General features: G+C 40.6%; 1 protein-coding gene across 1 annotated transcript in view; it reads right to left on the bottom strand.

The window, feature by feature from the left end:
- Positions 1 to 19,534, bottom strand: part of ITIH2 (inter-alpha-trypsin inhibitor heavy chain 2) — a 78,642-nt gene that overhangs the window by 33,785 nt on the left and 25,323 nt on the right. Inside the window, exons 8-10 of the mRNA XM_073619438.1 lie at positions 7,027 to 7,152; positions 1,424 to 1,540; positions 791 to 959 (exon numbers count right to left, since the gene is read on the bottom strand). Of these exons, the coding sequence (XP_073475539.1) occupies positions 791 to 959; positions 1,424 to 1,540; positions 7,027 to 7,152 (412 nt within the window). The remainder of the gene's footprint in view (positions 1 to 790; positions 960 to 1,423; positions 1,541 to 7,026; positions 7,153 to 19,534) is intronic.

The raw sequence follows: 19,534 nt of genomic DNA, 5'->3' as shown, positions 1-19,534 counted from the left end.
TGTGTGTGTAAACACACAAATCGCAGGTTCTCTCAGGGGAGAGGAGAGAGATCGGTGTTCATACTAAGTATGAACACCGATCTCTCTCCTCCCCTAGTCAGTCCCATCCCCCTACAGTTAGAACACACCCAGAGAACACAGTTAACCCCTTGATCGCCCCTACTGTTAACCCCTTCCCTGCCAGTGACATTTATACAGTAATCAATTTGCTATTTTTAGCTCTGTATAAATGTCAATGGTCCCAAAATAGTGTCAAAAGTGTCCGATCTGTCCGCCGCAATGTCGCAGTCCTGACAAAAATCGACGGTCTTTGCCAATACTAGTAAAAAAGTAATAATAATAAAAATGCCATAAATCTATCCCCTATTTTGTAGACGCTATAACTTTTGTGCAAACCAATCAATATACGCTTATTGCAGCTTTGTTTACCAAAAATATGTAGAAGAATACATAACTGTCTAAACTAAGGAAATTTTTTTTTTAAATTTGGGATATTTATTATAGCAAAAACTACAAAATATTGTGTTTTTTGCAAAATTGTCGCTCTTTTTTGTTTATAGCGCAAAAAATAAAAACCGCAGAGGTGATCAAATGCCACTACCACCAAAAGAAAGCTCTATTTGTGGGGAAAAAAGGACATAAACGTTGTTGTACAACATCGCACGACCTTGCAATTGTCAGTTAAAGTGACGCAGTGCTGTATCGCACAAAATGGCCTGGTCAGGAAGGGGGCAAATCCTTCCGGGGCTGAAGTGGTTAACATCAGAACTCCTTTGATGCAAGCTTTTACCTCCAATAGCCTGTATATTCTGAACATATTTCTTGGCACCATCTTTCTCAGTGGGTGTTGCATAAACAAGCTCATCCTTCCAGCATCGAATATTGTGGTTGAAGTCAACAATACCAAATTGGTCATCAGGACGAAGGTCATCCAAAATAGCTTTCATAGCTTCAACTGTCTGAAAAAAAATAACACAACAATTTGGTATAAAAACATACTTTAAATATAACTTTCATGATATTTAATTTCACATGGACACTTGTAAGGAGGATGGAGGAGGAGAGAAGAATCACACCCTGCCCTCATATCTCTCAGCTGCTATGATTATGGGATTTCCTTGCTGTAACGTGTGATTTAGCTCTCTTCCAATGGACATGCATCACGTAAAAAATAAATAAATAAAAATATACATATGGTTTCATGGCCAGTCTGGTGACATCATAGATCCTTTCTCATTTCCAATAGTGGAGGTGGGCAGTCTTTTCTTCTGTACTGAACAGTGGTCATGTATTGCATGAGCAACCTTCAATGCAGTAGTACCATGAGACCATGCTGATGTGATTAGATGTGTTTTTTCCCCCTTTTTTATTAAGTTGGAGTTTTGCTTTAAATGTATTCTTCTAGGTTGTGTCCTACACTTACCTGTTTCATCTTAATTCCCCACATGGAACCACTGACATCAATAACAAATAAAATATTCTTTGGAAGTGGAGGCTGATTTTCTGGGGCAACGAAGTGGAGAAAATATCCATTGAACACCTAATATAGAGAAATAATAAAAACATTGTGTTAGCATGTACCATTGTGTGCTGTGACATAATTTTCACACTTATTTCTCTAGTCCCTTTTATAGGTTTTTGGTCCCATATGTCTTAATATATTTATTATTCTTTCTTTATTTCTCAAGATATTATATAATGGTATTTTTGATAGAAAATAAATAGAAAAGGCATAGTACTGTCACAAAACATATGTTTTGTTTGTCAAAAGCTACACCGGTAAGGTGTTAAAGGTCTGCTAACATAACTAGTATAGGGCTAATTTTCTAAAGATAATTTAAATGAAAACTGGAAAGCCATTGGCTGTTTTTGATCCCTCCTTGTAGTAAATCAGAAGGGTGACCCACTCCAGGAACTCCTAGGTTGCTCTTGGTGTAGATTACTGCAGTTAGAGATTTCATGTGCATCTCTGCCATCTGGTGAAATCAGGTATTGTGGTAAAACCATAAAATACATTTTTTGTTATGTTAGTATCCCAATCAAGTGGTTGATTGCAATGACAGCTCTATCACCTAGCTAATAGATGTATTAAAACTATTATACATTTCCCCATTTTCTCCCAGTGTGGGCAATTTAGTGATGGCAAAGTGGGAGGAAGAGTGGTAAATGGCCACAGATGGTTATATAAAAGCGCTACATATATGATATTATAGTAGCGTGGGAAAGTTCACAAGAGATTCTAGCTGATTTTTATAGGACAATTAATTACAATAGATATGGCTTAAGGTTTACACAAGGAAATAGATGGTTAATTATCTGGTTCTGAGTTTATTTAAATTGGATGGAAAAATTTGTACCAAAACATGTATTTAAAAAAATGATTGCAACAGCTATATCCTCACTACTAGTTGTTGTCATCTGAAATACATTTATAATACAGCAAATAGCCAGTTTACCAGAATTAGAAGAAATTTTGATCCTGTCTCTGATTATTTTAATCAGACTAATGTATTAATCTTTAGAAAAGGGGTATAGGACCTTTTTGAAAATTCTAGGGAAAAAGTTTTTGAAAAGAATAGAATCTCCCTGCTGGAAAATAAATTAACAGAATAACAGAAATGCAGGATATATATTGTGTGATTTTATTACGGACTTTATTATACAGTATATAGTATTAGTACAAATTATAAAAAAACACTGGCTGATTTTATTGAAAGATGAGGTTTTGAAAAAATTACTTCCCAAGAATCCGGGGTTAATTCATAAAAAAAAAATAAGTCCTTAAGAACAAGACTGGTTCATAATGTTGTAGATCCTCTAAAAAGGCCCAGGTCGTTTTTTTAAAGGAAAAGGCTACTCTAATTGTAATAGGCATAAAGCATGTAAGACCACGAAGAGTAAAAGTAGAAAGAGGAGTTTTTTAGGTCTACTAAATTTCTTGTGACACATCCCACTTAGTTTACATTTTAGAATGTTCTTGCGGGCTGCAACATGTTGGAAGGACCACCCGAAAATGAAAGACAAGGATATGAGAACATGTTAATAATACAATAAATGGCTTCAAGAAACATAGTGTATCTAGACATTTCATGGAGAAGTATAGTAAGGATCCCAGGTTTTTGGTCTTCTATGGAATAGATAGCATTAAGAATGATTGGAGGGGGAAGGATTTAATGAATGAGGTTTCTAGAAGGGGAACAAAATATTTTGTTGTATATTTGAATTGGACACATTACAACCAGATGGCATAGACATTGATGTTGATTTAAACTGTTTTTTGACTAATTTTTTATATATTTTTTTTTTACTTTGGGTTTATTTGTATTTTTGTATTCATTTTATTTATTTTATTTAATTCATTTTTTTTACTATTAGTTGTTGACTTTAGAGTGCCTCTTTACCCCCCCCCCCCCCTTTTTTGTGCATACATTAGCTTGCATATAATGCTGCAGTAATATTTTTAGGTTGGAGTGCAGCCTTAGGTGTGCATGTCCCTTTAAGACACTAATATTCTGATTTGGTGCAGTATTTCTAAAAAGTGGTCTGCTTTTAAATGTCTTTTGCTCCCATTAGAGATATATATATATATGCTGCTTTTGTGTTTTTAAAATTGATTTGTTTTTTAGTATGTCTACATTGTGCTATTTTGTAAATTACGTAGTGGTGATGTACCGCTCAATCCACCCCTGTAACACATTGGGAGATGCAACGCATAGGGACCTTTGGACGTGACATCATCACGCATTCCAGGTCTGCGCTTGCAGCCTGGAAGCCACGTCAGGAGCCAGTCTGTTGATAAGATTGAATGCGCTTCACTAGTATCAGTTGTGGCATTATTTATGTAGGTTTATGGTAATTGCTTTTTAAGGATAATAAATATGCAGTCTTACACTATGGGAGCTCTCTCTTCCCTATTATGGCAATTATAGGGATCATTCCATGAGATCTACTGTGATGCTCTGCAGGAATCTTTGCTGGTCTAATGATGGTTCTGTTTGAAAGTTTGCTGGGTTTTTTTTTTCAGTTTACCAGCCAGTCTCTTTGGTGGGTGATTGTAAGAGAACTGCTCTGGTGCACACAAGTGCGCATGCGCGCATTCACGGGCAACAGCGGTGTAAGAGAACTGCTCTGGTGCACACACGTGCGCATGCGCGCGCCCACGGGCAACAGCGGACTTCCAGGAGCTGATGCACACGTGCGCAACGGACTGCGTGCACGCGCAGGAGTGCGTCCCTAACGCCAATTGGCACCTGACGGCCTATTTAAAGGGTGCTCTGACTCACAAACAGCGCTGACTGGTCTTCAGCTGTGTCCTGATCTTCTGATTCCTGTTGTACTCTGCCTGATACCTGTTGCTGAACCCGGCTTACCCTGACTCTGCCTCTGGACTCTGATACATTCCTGATTACCGGTTCCTGTTCTCGGCTTCCATTTTGACCTTGCTTCTGCTCATGCCTTTGTACTTCGCTGCCTGCCTGTTACCGAACCCGGCTATTCTTGAGACCCTGCTCCTGCTCTTCGCCTGGCTTAAACACTGCCTGCTGTCCTGCCTGTGCCACTGAGCCTACTACTCCATCTGCAAGTTCTGCAAGCAACACTTACAGGCACTCATGTTCCTCTTGGCCCTAGCCACCATCTGTTCCACCTTCAGTGGGGCTTGGGCTGAAGATACAAGGGAGGCCGACCTCGTCATATCAGACTCCTATCAGGTGCGTGACAGTGATTTAGTACTATTGTGGGTGGAGGACACATTTTATGGTGGAGCTTGCAAGGACAGCAGTGTTCCTTCCTGCACATTTTGCACAAAGAGACTTTTTTGCACTTTATATATGGTTGATTTCTGTGCACGGGACACTTTATCAATTACTTTGAAAACACTTCAATACTGGGCACTTTAACCCCCTTCCTGCCCAAGCCAATTTTCAGCTTTTAGCGCTGTCGCACTTTGAATGGCAATTGTGTGGTCATGCTACACTGTGCCCACATGACATTTTTATAATTTTGTTCACACAAATAGAGATTTCTTTTGGTAGTATTTAATCACCATTGGGTTTTTTACTTTTTTGCTTAATAAACAAAAAAAGCCTATAAAATTTTGCAAATAAATAATCTCTCTTGATAAATTTAGGTCAAAGTGTATTCTGCTACATTTCTTTGGTGAAAATATACCAAATCAATGCAGATTACTTAGTCTGTAGGAAAGTTATAGAGTCCACAATCTATGGGATATATCTGAAAATTGATCAATCCTGATGTACTGATGGCCTACAACGAAAACGCCAGGACAGTACAAATACCCCCTAAATGACCCCTTTTGGGAAAGTAGACAGTCCAAGGTAATCAGTAAGAGGCATGGCAAGTTTTTTGAAGTTGTAATTCTTTGTCAGGATTTTTTGGAAAAGGAAGAATTAAAATTTAAAAAATTCTTATTTTTTAACATATTGTCACCAGAGCAGTACAGTGTTACCATATAACGGGTGTGGCGGTAATCAGGGACACTAACTGGTGACAGTACAAAAAAATTTAATTAATAATTATTTTTATTTTTTATTACATTACATTTTTTTCTTTTCTTTTTTTTTACGATTTTTTTTTTTGCAACACACTGTGACCAGAGCAATATATTTTTTTACATATTATGTCATTTTTTACACATTATGTTTGCATATAGCAATGCATTACATTGCTATAAGCAAGCATTTTACTGAATGAAACTGATTCATTTCAGTCTGTTTTGTTTTGATTAAAAGCTGTGATTGGCCAGAGCTAATCACGTGGTACAGATGGGCTGTAATTGGCCCTGTCTGTGCCATGTGATCGCACTGATCAATCAGTGCTAGCAACACTGCTGTATTCAATGGATGGCATGAAAGGAACCCATCTATTGTTTACTACAGGTCATGTGACCTGCTGTGATATGTCACGGCGATCACATGGTATCGGCAGCGAGCCAGTACTCAGATCGGTCATCGGCAATGTCCTGTGGATGTGGCTGGTGGCAGATCGTGCCACTGCGTGGCCCCTGCGGCCGCGCGGTCTGCACAATTTGACAGGATGTCATATGACGCCCAGTCAGGATAACTGAACCACCACTCGGCCGTCAATTTGCTATTGGCCGGGTGGGAAGGTGTTAATTTAATTGCACTGGACACTTTATTAAACGAAGAGCTTGGTGGAAGCATTATTGGGGTTTTTCTATATAATACTTTTCTATATTGGAAACTTTGATGTTGTCTTTTTCACTTGATTGCACATATGCCATTTATTTGTTATGTTTTCATATATGTTTTTACATTTTTTATGAAATTTATAATAGTTTTTGTTATATTTATTAGATAGGTGCTATCACTGGCATTGCAATCAATCACATGTAGGTGGTGTTTTTATACCGTAGAGATATCAGCGGAACCAGGTACTGGTGAGTCCCAAAAAGCAGTTCAATTGGATTACTGATATTGTTCATTAAGATGTTCTAGCAATGGGCAACACCATCATATTACAACATGGAGGGCCCCTAAAAAGAGTTTTTTATATTTCCTTTCCTAATTAAGTCAGCAACCAAAATGAATCCCTGTGCATTCTACCTTATGATTGGAGCTAGCACGGTTTTGGAAGGAAACAGGGTGCATTTCTCCCAGTTCAGGACAAATATTTATATTAGCACTCTCATCACTTTCACTAAAGATGAAGGAGATGTGCTAATATTTTCCTAATACTTGTTTTACAAAATATTTGTATGATAGTCATACAGTATATATACTATAAAACATTATCTGAAAACAAAATCTCAGAGCATCATTGTATGTTTGGTTTAACTAGAGTGTTGACACTAAGCTTTTCCAACTGTGGGTGTAAAGATAAGGGTTTTTTAACAGGTTGCAATGTATGTTAGCAATTTAGGAATTATGTTTAGAATACACATGGCAGGCCAAAAGAGAGCTAAGGTTATTAACTATTTTTCTGACCATCGCCCACATTTAATACATATCCAGAGATCTAATTTTCTTCTCAGATTTAGGATGATACCTGGAGCTGGCTGGCTTTATCTCTGTTAACATCATATTTCACGCTGAGTCTTCCATCCACAGCAGTAGTTGGACAGGTGGGGCACTCACGCTGATCATCCACAGTTGGTCTGAAGGATATGTGAGCCTGTGGCAGTATAAATGCAATTATTAAAGTGAATAACAAAAACAGAAAGAATACCAACGTGGATCATCTGCTTTTTTTTTACATCTTTAATTACATGCTTGTCTTACAGACTTAGGGTATCACACCTCACAATTAATACGACTCATACATATATGTTAAACTCAAAATTTCATAGTAAATTATATATTCAATTATATACAAAAATGAAGGTATACTTTGTACAAAACTAAATAATTTATTAATAACCAACTGAAAAAAATACTAGGTTCAAAAATGATTCTCCACCCTGAAGATTTCTATACATACAGTACTCAAAAAAAAACCACATGTAACTGTCAAATATAAAACATTACACACTTTGACAAAATCTGACACAGGTTCTGACTGAATTAATGTTGACTTCCCAGTTTCACTTTAGAATTTAAACTTGAGGTTTTTTTTTTATTCTTTTTTTACCAAAGCTTGGTGGATAGTAACAATATCCAAGAAAAACCAGAGGGTTGAAGCCCAATTCTTAGCTGGATAAAACATCATTACCAGAAATTGGGGGTACTTTAAAGCTACCAAGTGGGTTTCTTGTTTTCTGAAGCCCAACGAGAAAGCAGCTTGTATAGGTCTTGAGAAAATAATTTCAGGACTTAAGATGGTCATTCATCAAAGTTTAGGTCAGTTACCAAAACTCAAAAAAATGAATTTCAAACAAAGAAAAATCATAGGGGTGCTACTGGAATGTATCAATTCTGTCACACAGCAAGTCATTGCTAAACAGGGGCAGTGAAACGGATTTTAAAACAAATTTACTACAAGGTTACAGCTTAAGTAGACATTAACCCAAAAATAAGGTAAAGATACCTTTAAAAATGTTGGGGAAAAACAATAATAAAAAAACAATTACTATTTACTTCAAGCCTTGAATACTTTCACTTTCCTTATCTCCAGCGCTCTTACGACACCCATAAACAGTAGTAGAAGGCATAAACAGATTGATGAATGAATTAACAAAATCTTGCAGGATTTCATGAATTCATGAATAGCTTTGTATCTGCCACCTTTATCATGTGAAGTTACATGTCATCTGAAGGACTAACACATAAAACTTTACCCCCATAAACTTGTATGATTTTGCAATGTACGAAAGATCTCACTGGAAGGTACCAGTGACGTAGCCTTCCAAAGGATCATCTGTGAGCCCTGCCTACATCACCATTGCTTCAATACCCAGGAAAAGGTAACAGAAAAGTAACAAATAAAATATTAACCACTTCAGCCCTGGGAGGATTTACCCCCTTCCTGACCAGAGCACTTTTTGCGATACGGCACTGCGTCCCTTTAACTGGGACCCAAACAAAATTGACGTCCTTTTTTCCTCACAAATAGAGATTTCTTTTGGTGGTATTTGATCACCTCTGCGGTTTTTATTTTTTGCGCTATAAACAAAAAAATTGCGTCAATTTTGAAAAAAAAAAGCAATATTTTTTACTTTTTGCTATAATAAATATCCCCCAAAAATATATAAAAAACTAATTTCTTTCTCAGTTTAGGCCGATATGTATTCTTTTACATATTTTTGGTAAAAAAAAATCGCAATAAGCGTATATTGATTGTTTTGCACAAAAGTTATAGTGTGAAGGAATGTGATATAGATGATAATAATAATCTGAAAATGTCTATTTTCTTATGTGTATACATATTTTTTCTCCTTACTCATTATATAAGTATACAGATTTGCTCTGTTTCTTTATCTTCTCAAAATGGCGGGTACACCCTACATCCCACACATCAGAAGAACGCGGAACTGAAGATAAAACCAAGGATAGCCAAAACTCGACATGAAGATTCTCCATTTTCTTTACTATCTTAACCAATGAGATGTACCTATTAGGCTAACATAGCAATGACGTATTTTTGTGTATAAAACATTAGCACTGCCTTGAATAAATTAGAAGTGTAAGAAGTAATCCTGCTGTGAGCGTATCTCAGAGAGTTTTACTTTTATATGCATGCATATCCACACTTTTCAATTAGAGACAGCAGCAGATAACCTTGAGCTCGATTGAAGCTCTTAACCTTAACAGCTGGTGCCGAAACCCGGGAGCTTCAGGCTACAGTCGAAGCCAGAACGCGATAAAGATTCAAGCAGCTAAACTGATAAGATAAGAGAGGGGGTTTGCGCAGCCCTAACAGTACGGTAAGTTTTTTATATTCTTACCACTGTACGACTTTCTTATCTGTTGGTTGACCACTGGATTCTGTCGGTATGCTGAGACTGTCTTAGAGGCAGGAATCATTTCCTCACCTGAGGCTGTTTTAACTAACCTGCTGATGGGTTTCTGCTGTCTGTATTTGTTCACTGTCTGCCGTTCTTTGGGCTACAAAACTCAGCAGTCTAAAAGTGCTGCATGTGTGTATGTGTGTTCTCATCTCCAGACAAGCTGTCGGCCTCTGGGATGAGATATCTTCTTGCAGCAGACGGTTATAGATGGGTTACTCGAGGTTCGTAGGACCTCTGAGGGTTCTCAGCTGCTGGAGCTTTGCAGTCTGAAAGTGTTACAGATGTCTCACCCCCAGACAAGCTGTCGGCTTCTGGGGGGGAGGTGTAACAAACGTCTATGAACGGGGTTTTTAGGGGAGTTGTCTGCCCCTGTGGTTTATCTTAGCCTGCTGAAACTTTGCAGTTCAAAGAGTGGCAGGTGTAATGTCCTTTCCTGAGTGTATTTGTGGTTTACTGTTTGCTATACACGAGAGGGGTTGGGGACTGGTGAAAGACAGAGATTAAGGCTACCCGAAGGATCTGTTGGGTCACAAGCCGTTGCTCCCCACTACCCCTGACCTGCTTGTGAAGAATGTGATATTGTGAAGAATGTGATATTGTGAAGAGGGGAGAAGATGTTGAAATAGTTAACAAAGTTGAATGAAGTGGCATAATTGGATAAAGGAAGTTAAGAAAGATGGCGATTGAAAAAATTTACCTTTAAAAAAAAAGAAAGATGGCGATTTTACTATAGTATGTATCACAGAGTTGATGATATGTGAACCACCGCGCTATGTTGGAACTTGAAACAAAAGGAGGGGAGGGACAGCACTGCCCTCCGCCTAACAACCACTCTCTTCTCGCTACCCTAGCCCAAGCACAACCCACTGTGACAACTCCGCCCGGTGGCCATCTTAGTGCACCCATGCCTTCACTTTCTATCCAGCCCAGTGCACTTCCATCTTGGTACACCCAGTAGGCTCAAACACAGCCTATACCCAGTCCTTCCTGTTTTAAACCAGGATGGTTCATACCACACACCTGTCTTCCCCAATACGGAAGCATCACATTCACAGGCCGGATATGTTAATGATGAAGAAGCGTCTGAGTGGGAAGACCAACAACAGGCAGCAAGACCACCCGCTAATTTAACCCCCAATCTGGCTCCGGACTCACAGTTCAGAGAGGATCTCAAACACATGCTGGCAACCGTAAGGAACAGTGCCCCTTCCCAGCCCCCGTCCCAACAACAGTCTCGGTTACCAGAAGGGGCACCAGTGATGTATGTCGCTTTTCCTCCATCACAAGTAGCAGCCTTAGTGACAAGTCTGTCTGACCCAGAGAAGCAGCCTATGCCCTTCAACCGCAGGATAGTGCAGATAAAAGAAATTTACTTAGCTGCCTGGAGAGACTTGATCAGCCTATGCCAAATCAAAGCAGGACATGTCTTTTGGCCGGTCATGCAGACGGCCTTCAATGATGCCTGCCTGACAAGTGCCACTTCCTACACCTCAGGCGTGGAGTTCTGTGCACAACTCCACGACTGGGCAAAGGAGAAATTGACGGATCAGACCACCACAATCCAAGATATTACCCAAGATAAAGGGGAGTCTGAAGAAGTATCATGCTAGACTCATACAGGCCTTTGATGATCCGAACTTCTCCCACTATGAAAAGACACACACACGTTTCCTGCGTGGGAGTGGATAGGGTGCCCCGCTCCAGTCCATTTGCTGAGCCACTCCAAGCGGGGACATTTCCTGATTTGCTGGCCAGATTCATGGTGTCCTTTACATGTCCCTTGAATCTATAGGAGCTGATGTGTTGTCCAGACTACAGGCCTCAATCATGTACACGCCTGAAGGGGGAATGAAGTTACATACTCCCCTATCTTTAGAAGACTCATCTGCTTTGTGTTCTCTGCCTCTCCTGATGACACTTCATGAAGCAATAACTTCAAGTTCAATACGGCAGGAAGTACTTGACAGAATCCCTACGTGCCTATGTTCCACAGGACCGCAAGACAACGGTCACTTAAAGGTGCCACCAGTTTCAGTCAAGCTAAAAGAGGATGCATCATTGCCTCAGAAACTACAATATCCCCTAAAGTTAGCCCACGCTGCAGCTATTTTGAGGCATGTCAAGGCCCTCGTGTCAAATGGAGCCCTGATAGCCTGTACATCTCCATGTAATACACCTCTGTTCTCTAGAAAGAAGAAGAGAACCCCTAAAAGAGAACCAGGTACCTGTGCTGTGGATGCCTTTGACTGCAAAGTACCTCACAGTGGTGGACCTTACAAACGCTTTCTTCAGTGTCCACCCTCACCCCTCCTGCTGGTACCTTTTTTGCATTCATCCAGGGAAAGAAACGGCAACATATCTAAACAGTTGTGCCACAAGGGGCACAGAACTTTGCAAGCCAGTTTGCAAACGCTATGGCTATCATCCTTGACACATGACAAGAGGAACACCTGGAAGTGATTCTCTTCCAATATATTGATGACCTTCTCCTTTGTGCAACTGACTTACCCCCTGTTGAAGTCACCTCAGAAAGCCTGTTGTGCTATCTTGCCAACCAGGGTTGCAAAGCCTCAAAGCCCAAATTGCAGTGGTGCTCAACACCTGTCATTTTCTTTGGACACTGTTTGTCCTATGGGACAAGACAGCTCACTGAAGGCAGGGTGAGAGTAATCTCTGACATCCCACTGCCACAAGGCCAGAAATCCCTTCATGCCTTCCTTGGACTAATTTCCTAGTGCGGAGTATGGATTCTAGAAGCCTTCCTACTGATGCTCTGCAATCTGACCCCTTCCAGATGTCTCCTGAAGAAATATCTAACTTTGAGGCCCTCAAGTGCACCATCCCCGGTGCTAGGGCTACCAGACTATGACAAAACGCTCAAGCTCTTTGTATCCGAACGTCTGAGACATGCTGCAGGTGTACTCACCCAATCACACGACATCAGCCTACGCCCCATAGGATATAATTCCTGTCGGCTGGATGCGGTAGCAAGAGGAGGCCTATTGTGTCTGTGAGCTGGCTTTGCTGCACAAGCCTTGCTTGACAAAACTTTGAACTTGGTCCTCGGACACTGCCTCATTCTGCTTGCTCCCCATGACATTGCTGCCATATTCAAACAAGATCCAGACGAAACACTTGTCCACTACCAGACACTTGAGACTCCTGTGTTCCCTCCTACTGGACAGCAATTTTCACTGAACCCTACCACCCTTCTTCCATTTCTCAAGAGGGGAAAGGAGGAGGAGTAGAGTCCTGACTTGTCATCCCATGATTGCTTCGAACTAATGTGGCTGGAAACCACGCATCTCCCCACCAAGTAAAATACCCCTGCAGAATCTAAAACATGGTTCTACAAGCTGAAGCCTTACCACCGGTGATGTCTGCACAGGAGGCAGAGCTGCAAGAGGGAAAAAGAGCCAACATTCATATGGATTTAAGATATACTTTCAGCATTGCCCATGATTATGGTGTTATCTGGAAGGACAGAGGATTCCTGACGGCTGCAGGAACACCTGTGAAAACTTGATGGATGCCTTGCTTCTCCTAACCCAAGTGACTATTCTGAGTAAAAACACACAACAAAATGAACTCAAAGGAAGCTTGAGGCAATCATCTAGCCAATTCAGTTGCCAAACAGACAGCTAGTGGTCCACGGAAAGTGGACAGCAGGGTGGTAGAAGAAGACCACCCCGTGCTTACCTTACAGACTCTCCCAGTGGACAGAGTTTATCTAAAAGAATTACAGGAAACAGCAAGTCTGGATGAGAAGGAAAACTGAAAACGGAGAGGAGCAACTCTCAGAGATAGACTATTCGAGTGCAACAAGAAGCCTTGTCTACCCAGGAGTATGTACCCAACCGTGGTGCAATGGGCACATGGAGCTGCCCACTTGACCAAGACTTTTATGAACTCTCTTATCAACAAGTGTTGCACCAAGAGTTACTCCACTGACCGACAACTTCTGCAGATCATGCATTATCTGCACCAAATGAAACCCAGGTCGAACAGAAGAAGCACAGAAGAAGCACCTGGCAAAAGCCCTATACCCCTTTCCAGAGCATACAAATTGATCACTCTCAAGTGCCAAGAAGTGGCAGATTCGAATACGCCCTACTGGAGGTGGTCATGACTGCCAGGACCACAGCTAAGAAACTACTGAGTGAGATAGTATGTAGATTTAGGGTCCCAGAGGTGATATTGAGAGATCAGGGACCAGCCTTAACAGCAACCCTTACAAAAGAGATTTGGGCAGCACTGGGGGTTCAGTTGGCACTACACACCCCATACCACTCTCAAAGTAACGGGAATGTAGAAAGGATGAATGGGACACTAAAAAACAGGATGTTAAAGATGGCCCAAGAGACTAACGTGAGTTGGCCAAACAGTTTGCCCATTGCCCTATTCAGTGTCAGACACCCCCCCGGGGGAAACATGCCCTATCCCCTTATGAAATTTTGTTTGGTTCAGCTCCCAGACTTGATTGTTACCTTCCACAACAGTTACAGTTGCAGTCTGATGTGTTGACTAATTATGTAACCACATTATCACGGGAATTAACCGGAATGCATGTCCAGGTGTTTTCTTCCATTCCAGATCCTGAATTAGATACAGGAACACACCAACTACTGTCTGGAGATCCTTGAGCCAAGATATGATGGTCCATTCCAAGTTTTGCTGACCACAGCCACCTCAGTCAAGTTGGCTGGGAAGAACACATGAATGCATGCTTACCACTGCAGGAGAGCGTGTTTACGGGTGCTGCATATCCTTTTTCTGTTTGATCTAGGGGGGAGGGGCCCAGGAGGTGGCCATCACAAAAATGATAACATAATTACATTTTGGTATAACTCTTCAGGTACACATGTGACCACCTTTACCTTAGATTACTGTGACATAGTACCTTGTCCGTTTGACCCTTCATGGCAATGCCAGTGGTACAGTGACATCCCTGACGGTAAGGATATATATGTATGCTAGACAGACAGTTACTGGGGACAGAGTTGTGGTTCCAGGGGGGGGCAGTGGGTTGGAACACAGGGCCAGACTGGGTGACCCCAGAGTGCATTAGACAAGAAAGATGAAAATAGAAAGCCCCTGATAAGCAGAATGACTTTACAGAAGACAGGTATTAAACCGGGTCCAGTCCCTTGATGATGTGTATTGGATCTGTGGGAATTTGAAAATCAGGACCAGATTAGAGGGAATCTGGACTGGTGAATGTGCCCTTGCAAAGATCATTATGCCCCATCCATATCCTAACCGAAGATACCCCTAATACATACACTGGCCCAGCACACAGTCAGAGGAGGAAGCGAGCAGCTCTCTCCAGAAGATTTGACCCTCATGTATACATAGATGTCATAGGGGTTCCAAGGGGGGTTCCTGATGAATTTAAAGCCAGGGACCAGGTAAAAGCTGGTTTTGAGTCTTTGATCCCCATAATAACTGTCAACAAGAATGTAGATTGGATTAACTACATATACCATAACCAACAGAGATTCATAAATTACACTAAAGATGCCCTCCAGGGAATTGCTGACCAGTTAGCCCCCACTTCCTACATGACATTCCAGAACCAGATGGCCTTAGACATGGTGTTAGCTGAGAAAGGAGGTGTTTGTAAAATCGTAGGAAAAAATGGGAACCTGTTGTACATATATTCCTGATAATACTGGCCCAAATGGTAAGGTTACTCTAGCTATAAAGAAATTAGAAGATCTGTCACTGGAGTTGAAGAAGAACGCAGGTATCACAGACCCGTGGGATCAATACTTTAGCTGGATGAGTGAGTGGTGCTTGCCCAGATAGGGGTAACAGTATTAATAATCCTGGTTCTTTTAGCCCTGATTGTATGCTGTATTCTACCTTTCGTAAAAAAGTTAATGAGCAAGGCTGTAGACAATAGCACACTTACATTTTTCCATCAAGAAGAAGAGGACCCCCTTATGATGGAAGATGACAAACCCTTCACTCCTCTACAGTCACTTCCTGTCCAAAATATCACAATCCTATAGGGTTATAGGGATAGATAGTGCCTGACTGCACTTCTCCATCTGTATCGAGGAAGGTAGTGAACAAGTTGCTGCCTAACTCTATATACAGCCTAAAAGAGTTGCTGAGGAGAATGGGCCAGGCGAAGTAGGACCTTTAGTATTAGGGACAGAAAAGAGAAAATAGTGATTTTAGGGGGGACTGTGAAGGAATGTGATGTAGATGATAATAATAATCTGAAAATGTCTATTTTCTTATGTGTATACATATTTTTTCAACTTACTCATTATATAAGTATACAGATTTGCTCTGTTTCTTTATCTTCTCAAAATGGCAGGTACACCCTACATCCCACACATCAGAAGAACGCAGAACTGAAGATAAAACCAAGGACAGCCAAACCTCAACATGAAGATTCTCCATTTTCTTTTCTATCTTAACCAATGAGATGTACCTATTAGACTAACATAGCAATGACGTATTTTTAGCACCGCCTTGAATAAATTAGAAGTGTAAGAAATAATCCTGCTGTGAGCGTGTCTCAGAGAGTTTTACTTTTATATGCATGCATATCCACACTTTCCAATTAGAGACAGCAGCAGATAACCTTGAGCTCGATTGAAGCTCTTAACCACTTCAGCCCCAGAAGGATTTACCCCCTTCCTGACCAGAGCACTTTTTACAATTTGGCACTGCTTCGCTTTAACTGCTAATTTCACGGTCATGCAATGCTGTACCCAAATGAAATTTGCGTCCCTTGTTCCCACAAATAGAGCTTTCTTTTGATGGTATTTGATCACCTCTGTGGTTTTTATTTTTTGCGCTATAAACGGAAAAAGACCAAAAATTTTGAAAAAAAACAATATTTTCTACTTTTTGTTATAAAAAAATACAATAAACTCAATTTTAGTCATACATTCCAAAATGTATTCAGCCACATGTCTTTAGTAAAAAAAATGTCAATAAGCATATATTTATTGGTTTTGGTACATTTTCTGGAATTTACACAGCTTTTAGTTTATGATTGCCTATCCCATTTCTTGAGGTGCTAAAATGGCAGGGCAGTACAAAACCCCCCCAATGACCCCATTTTGGAAAGTAGACACCCCAAGGAAATTGCTGAGAGGCATGTTGAGCCCATTGAATATTCATTTTTTTTGTCCCAAGTGATTGAATAATGACAAAAAAAAAAATTACAAAAAGTTGTCACTAAATGATATATTGCTCACACAGGCCATGGGCATATGTGGAATTGCACCCCAAAATACATTTAGCTGCTTCTCCTGAGTATGGGGATACCACATGTGTGGGACTTTTTGGGAGACTAGCCGCGTACGGGGCCCCGAAAACCAAGCACCGCCTTCAGGATTTCTAAGGGCGTACATTTTTGATTTCACTCCTCACTACCTATCACAGTTTTTAAAGCCATAAAATGCCAGGACAGTTCAAACCCCCCCAAATGACCCCATTTTGGAAAGTAGACACCCCAAGCTATTTGCTGAGAGGCATGTCGAGTCCATGGAATATTTTATATTTTGCCACAAGTTGCGGGAAAATTACAAACTTTTTTTTTTTTTATTGCACAAAGTTGTCACTAAATGATATATTGCTCAAACATGCCATGGGTATATGTGGAATTACACCCCAAAATACATTCTGCAGCTTCTCCTGAGTATGGGGATACCACATGTGTGGGACTTTTTGGGAGCCTAGCTGCGTACGAGGCCCCGAAAACCAAGCACCGCCTTCAGGATTTCTAAGGGCGTAAATTTTTTATTTCACTCCTCACGACCTATCACAGTTTCCAAGGCCATAAAATGCCAAGATGGCACCCCCCCCCCCAAATGACTCCATTTTGGAAAGCAGACACCCCAAGCTATTTGCTGAGAGGCATGGTGAGTATTTTGCAGCTCTCATTTGTTTTTGAAAATGAAGAAAGAAAAGAAAAATGTATTTTTTTTTCTTTTTTCAATTTTCAAAACTTTGTGACAAAAAGCGAGGTCTGCAAAATACTCACCATACCTCTCAGTTAATAGCTTGGGGTGTCTACTTTCCAAAATGTGGTCATTTGGGGGGAGTTTGTGCCATCTGGGCATTCCATGGCCTCCGAAATTGTGATAGGCAGTGAGGAGTGAAATCAAAAATTTACACCCTTTGAAACCCTGAAGGTGGTGCTTGGTTTTTGAGGTCCCGTATGTGGCTAGGCTCCCAAAAAGTCTCACACATGTGGTATCCCCGTACTCAGGAGAAGCAACAGAATGTATTTTGGGGTGTAATTTCACATATTCCCATGGCATGTTTGAGCAATATATCATTTAGTGCCAACTTTGTGGGTGTAGGGACTGATGTGAATGTATAATGTATATGTAAAACGCTGCGTAAACTGACGGCGCTATATAAGTACCTTAAATAAACTTTGTGCAAAAAACAGAAAAAATTTGTCTTTTTCCTGCAACTTGTGTCACAATATAAAATATTCCATGGACTCGACATGCCTCTCAGCAAATAGCTTGGGGTGTCTACTTTCCAAAATGGGGTCATTTGGGGGGGTTTGAACTGTCCTGGCATTTTATGCACAAAATTTAGAAGCTTATGTCACACATCACCCACTCTTCTAACCACTTGAAGACAAAGCCCTTTCTGACACTATTTGTTTACATGAAAAAAAAAAAATTTTTGCAAGAAAATTACTTTGAACTCCCAAACATTATATATTTTTTTAAAGCAAAGGCCCTACAGATTAAAATGGTGGGTGTTTCATTTTTTTTTTTTTACACAGTATTTGCGCAGCGATTTTTCAAACGCATTTTTTGGGGAAAAAACACACTTTTTTAAATTTTAATGCACTAAAACACACTATATTGCCCAAATGTTTGATGAAATAAAAAAGATGATCTTAGGATATCAAACATGACATACTTTAAAATTGCACACAAATGTGCAATGGTGACAAACTACATACATTTTTAAAAGCCCTTAAAAGCCTTTACAGGTTACCACTTTAGATTTACAGAGGAGGTCTACTGCTAAAATTACTGCCCTCAATCTGACCTTCACGGTGATACCTCACATGCATGGTGCAATTGCTGTTTACATTTGACGCCAGACCAATGCTTGCGTTCGCCTTTGTGCGAGAGCAGTGGGGGACGGGGGTGCTTTTTTTTTTTCTTTTGTTTTTTGCTTTTTTATCTTATTTTTAAACTGTTCCTTTCATTTTTTTTTTTTTTATCATTTTTATTGTTATGTCACGGAATGTAAATATCCCCATGATAGCAATAGGTAGTGACAGGTACTCTTTTTTGAAAAAAATGGGGTCTATTACATCCCTAGATCTCTCCTCTGCCCTCAAAGCAACTGACCACACCAAGATCAGTGTGATAAAATGCTTTCCCGATTTCCCAATGGCGCTATTTACAACCGGCAAAATCTAAGTCATGAAATGCTCGTAGCTTCCGGTTTCTTAGGCCATAGAGATGATTGGAGCCATTCTGGTCTCTGATCAGCTCTATGGTCAGCTGGCAGAATCACCGGCTGCATTCTCAGGTTCCCTTTTGGGACAGGAGAGCCAGAGAAAAACATGGAAGACGGTGGGAGGGGGGAAATTCCCTCCCACTGCTTGTAAAAGCAGTCTAGAGGCTAATTAGCCACTAGGATTGCTTTTACATGAAAGCCGACTGCTGGCTGAAAAGAATGATACTAAGATGATACCTAAACCTGCAGGCATCATTCTGGTATAACCACTCAAAGTCCAACAACATACCAGTACGTTGCTGGTCCTTGTTGGGCATATATTGTAATCTTTTTTTTTCATGCAGCTTGTGGGCTGAACGAAAAAAAGAGATTGATCGGTAGGTATGCCCACCATTAGAATACCTCCCTTCATCCACCCACTTCTAATGATGGGCATACATGCACCATTTATATATGCCGAAGCATGGAGGCATCCGCCTGAAAAGTTAGGAGCAAATCGCTCCTCCGCCCCTGCTGCCCCCATGCTTCAGCATATATCACCTCCGCTGGAGTCACGGCTTTATATATCGTGGGAGCAAACACTGTTGCTGTCAAGATAAATAAATCCATGCTGCAGCTGAATGGCGTACCTGAAAACAAAAAAATGGT

This window comes from Aquarana catesbeiana, linkage group LG03 (genome assembly GCF_042186555.1).
Source record: "Aquarana catesbeiana isolate 2022-GZ linkage group LG03, ASM4218655v1, whole genome shotgun sequence".
Classification (NCBI taxonomy): domain Eukaryota; kingdom Metazoa; phylum Chordata; class Amphibia; order Anura; family Ranidae; genus Aquarana; species Aquarana catesbeiana.
This window is presented reverse-complemented; position numbering and strand designations above follow the sequence as displayed.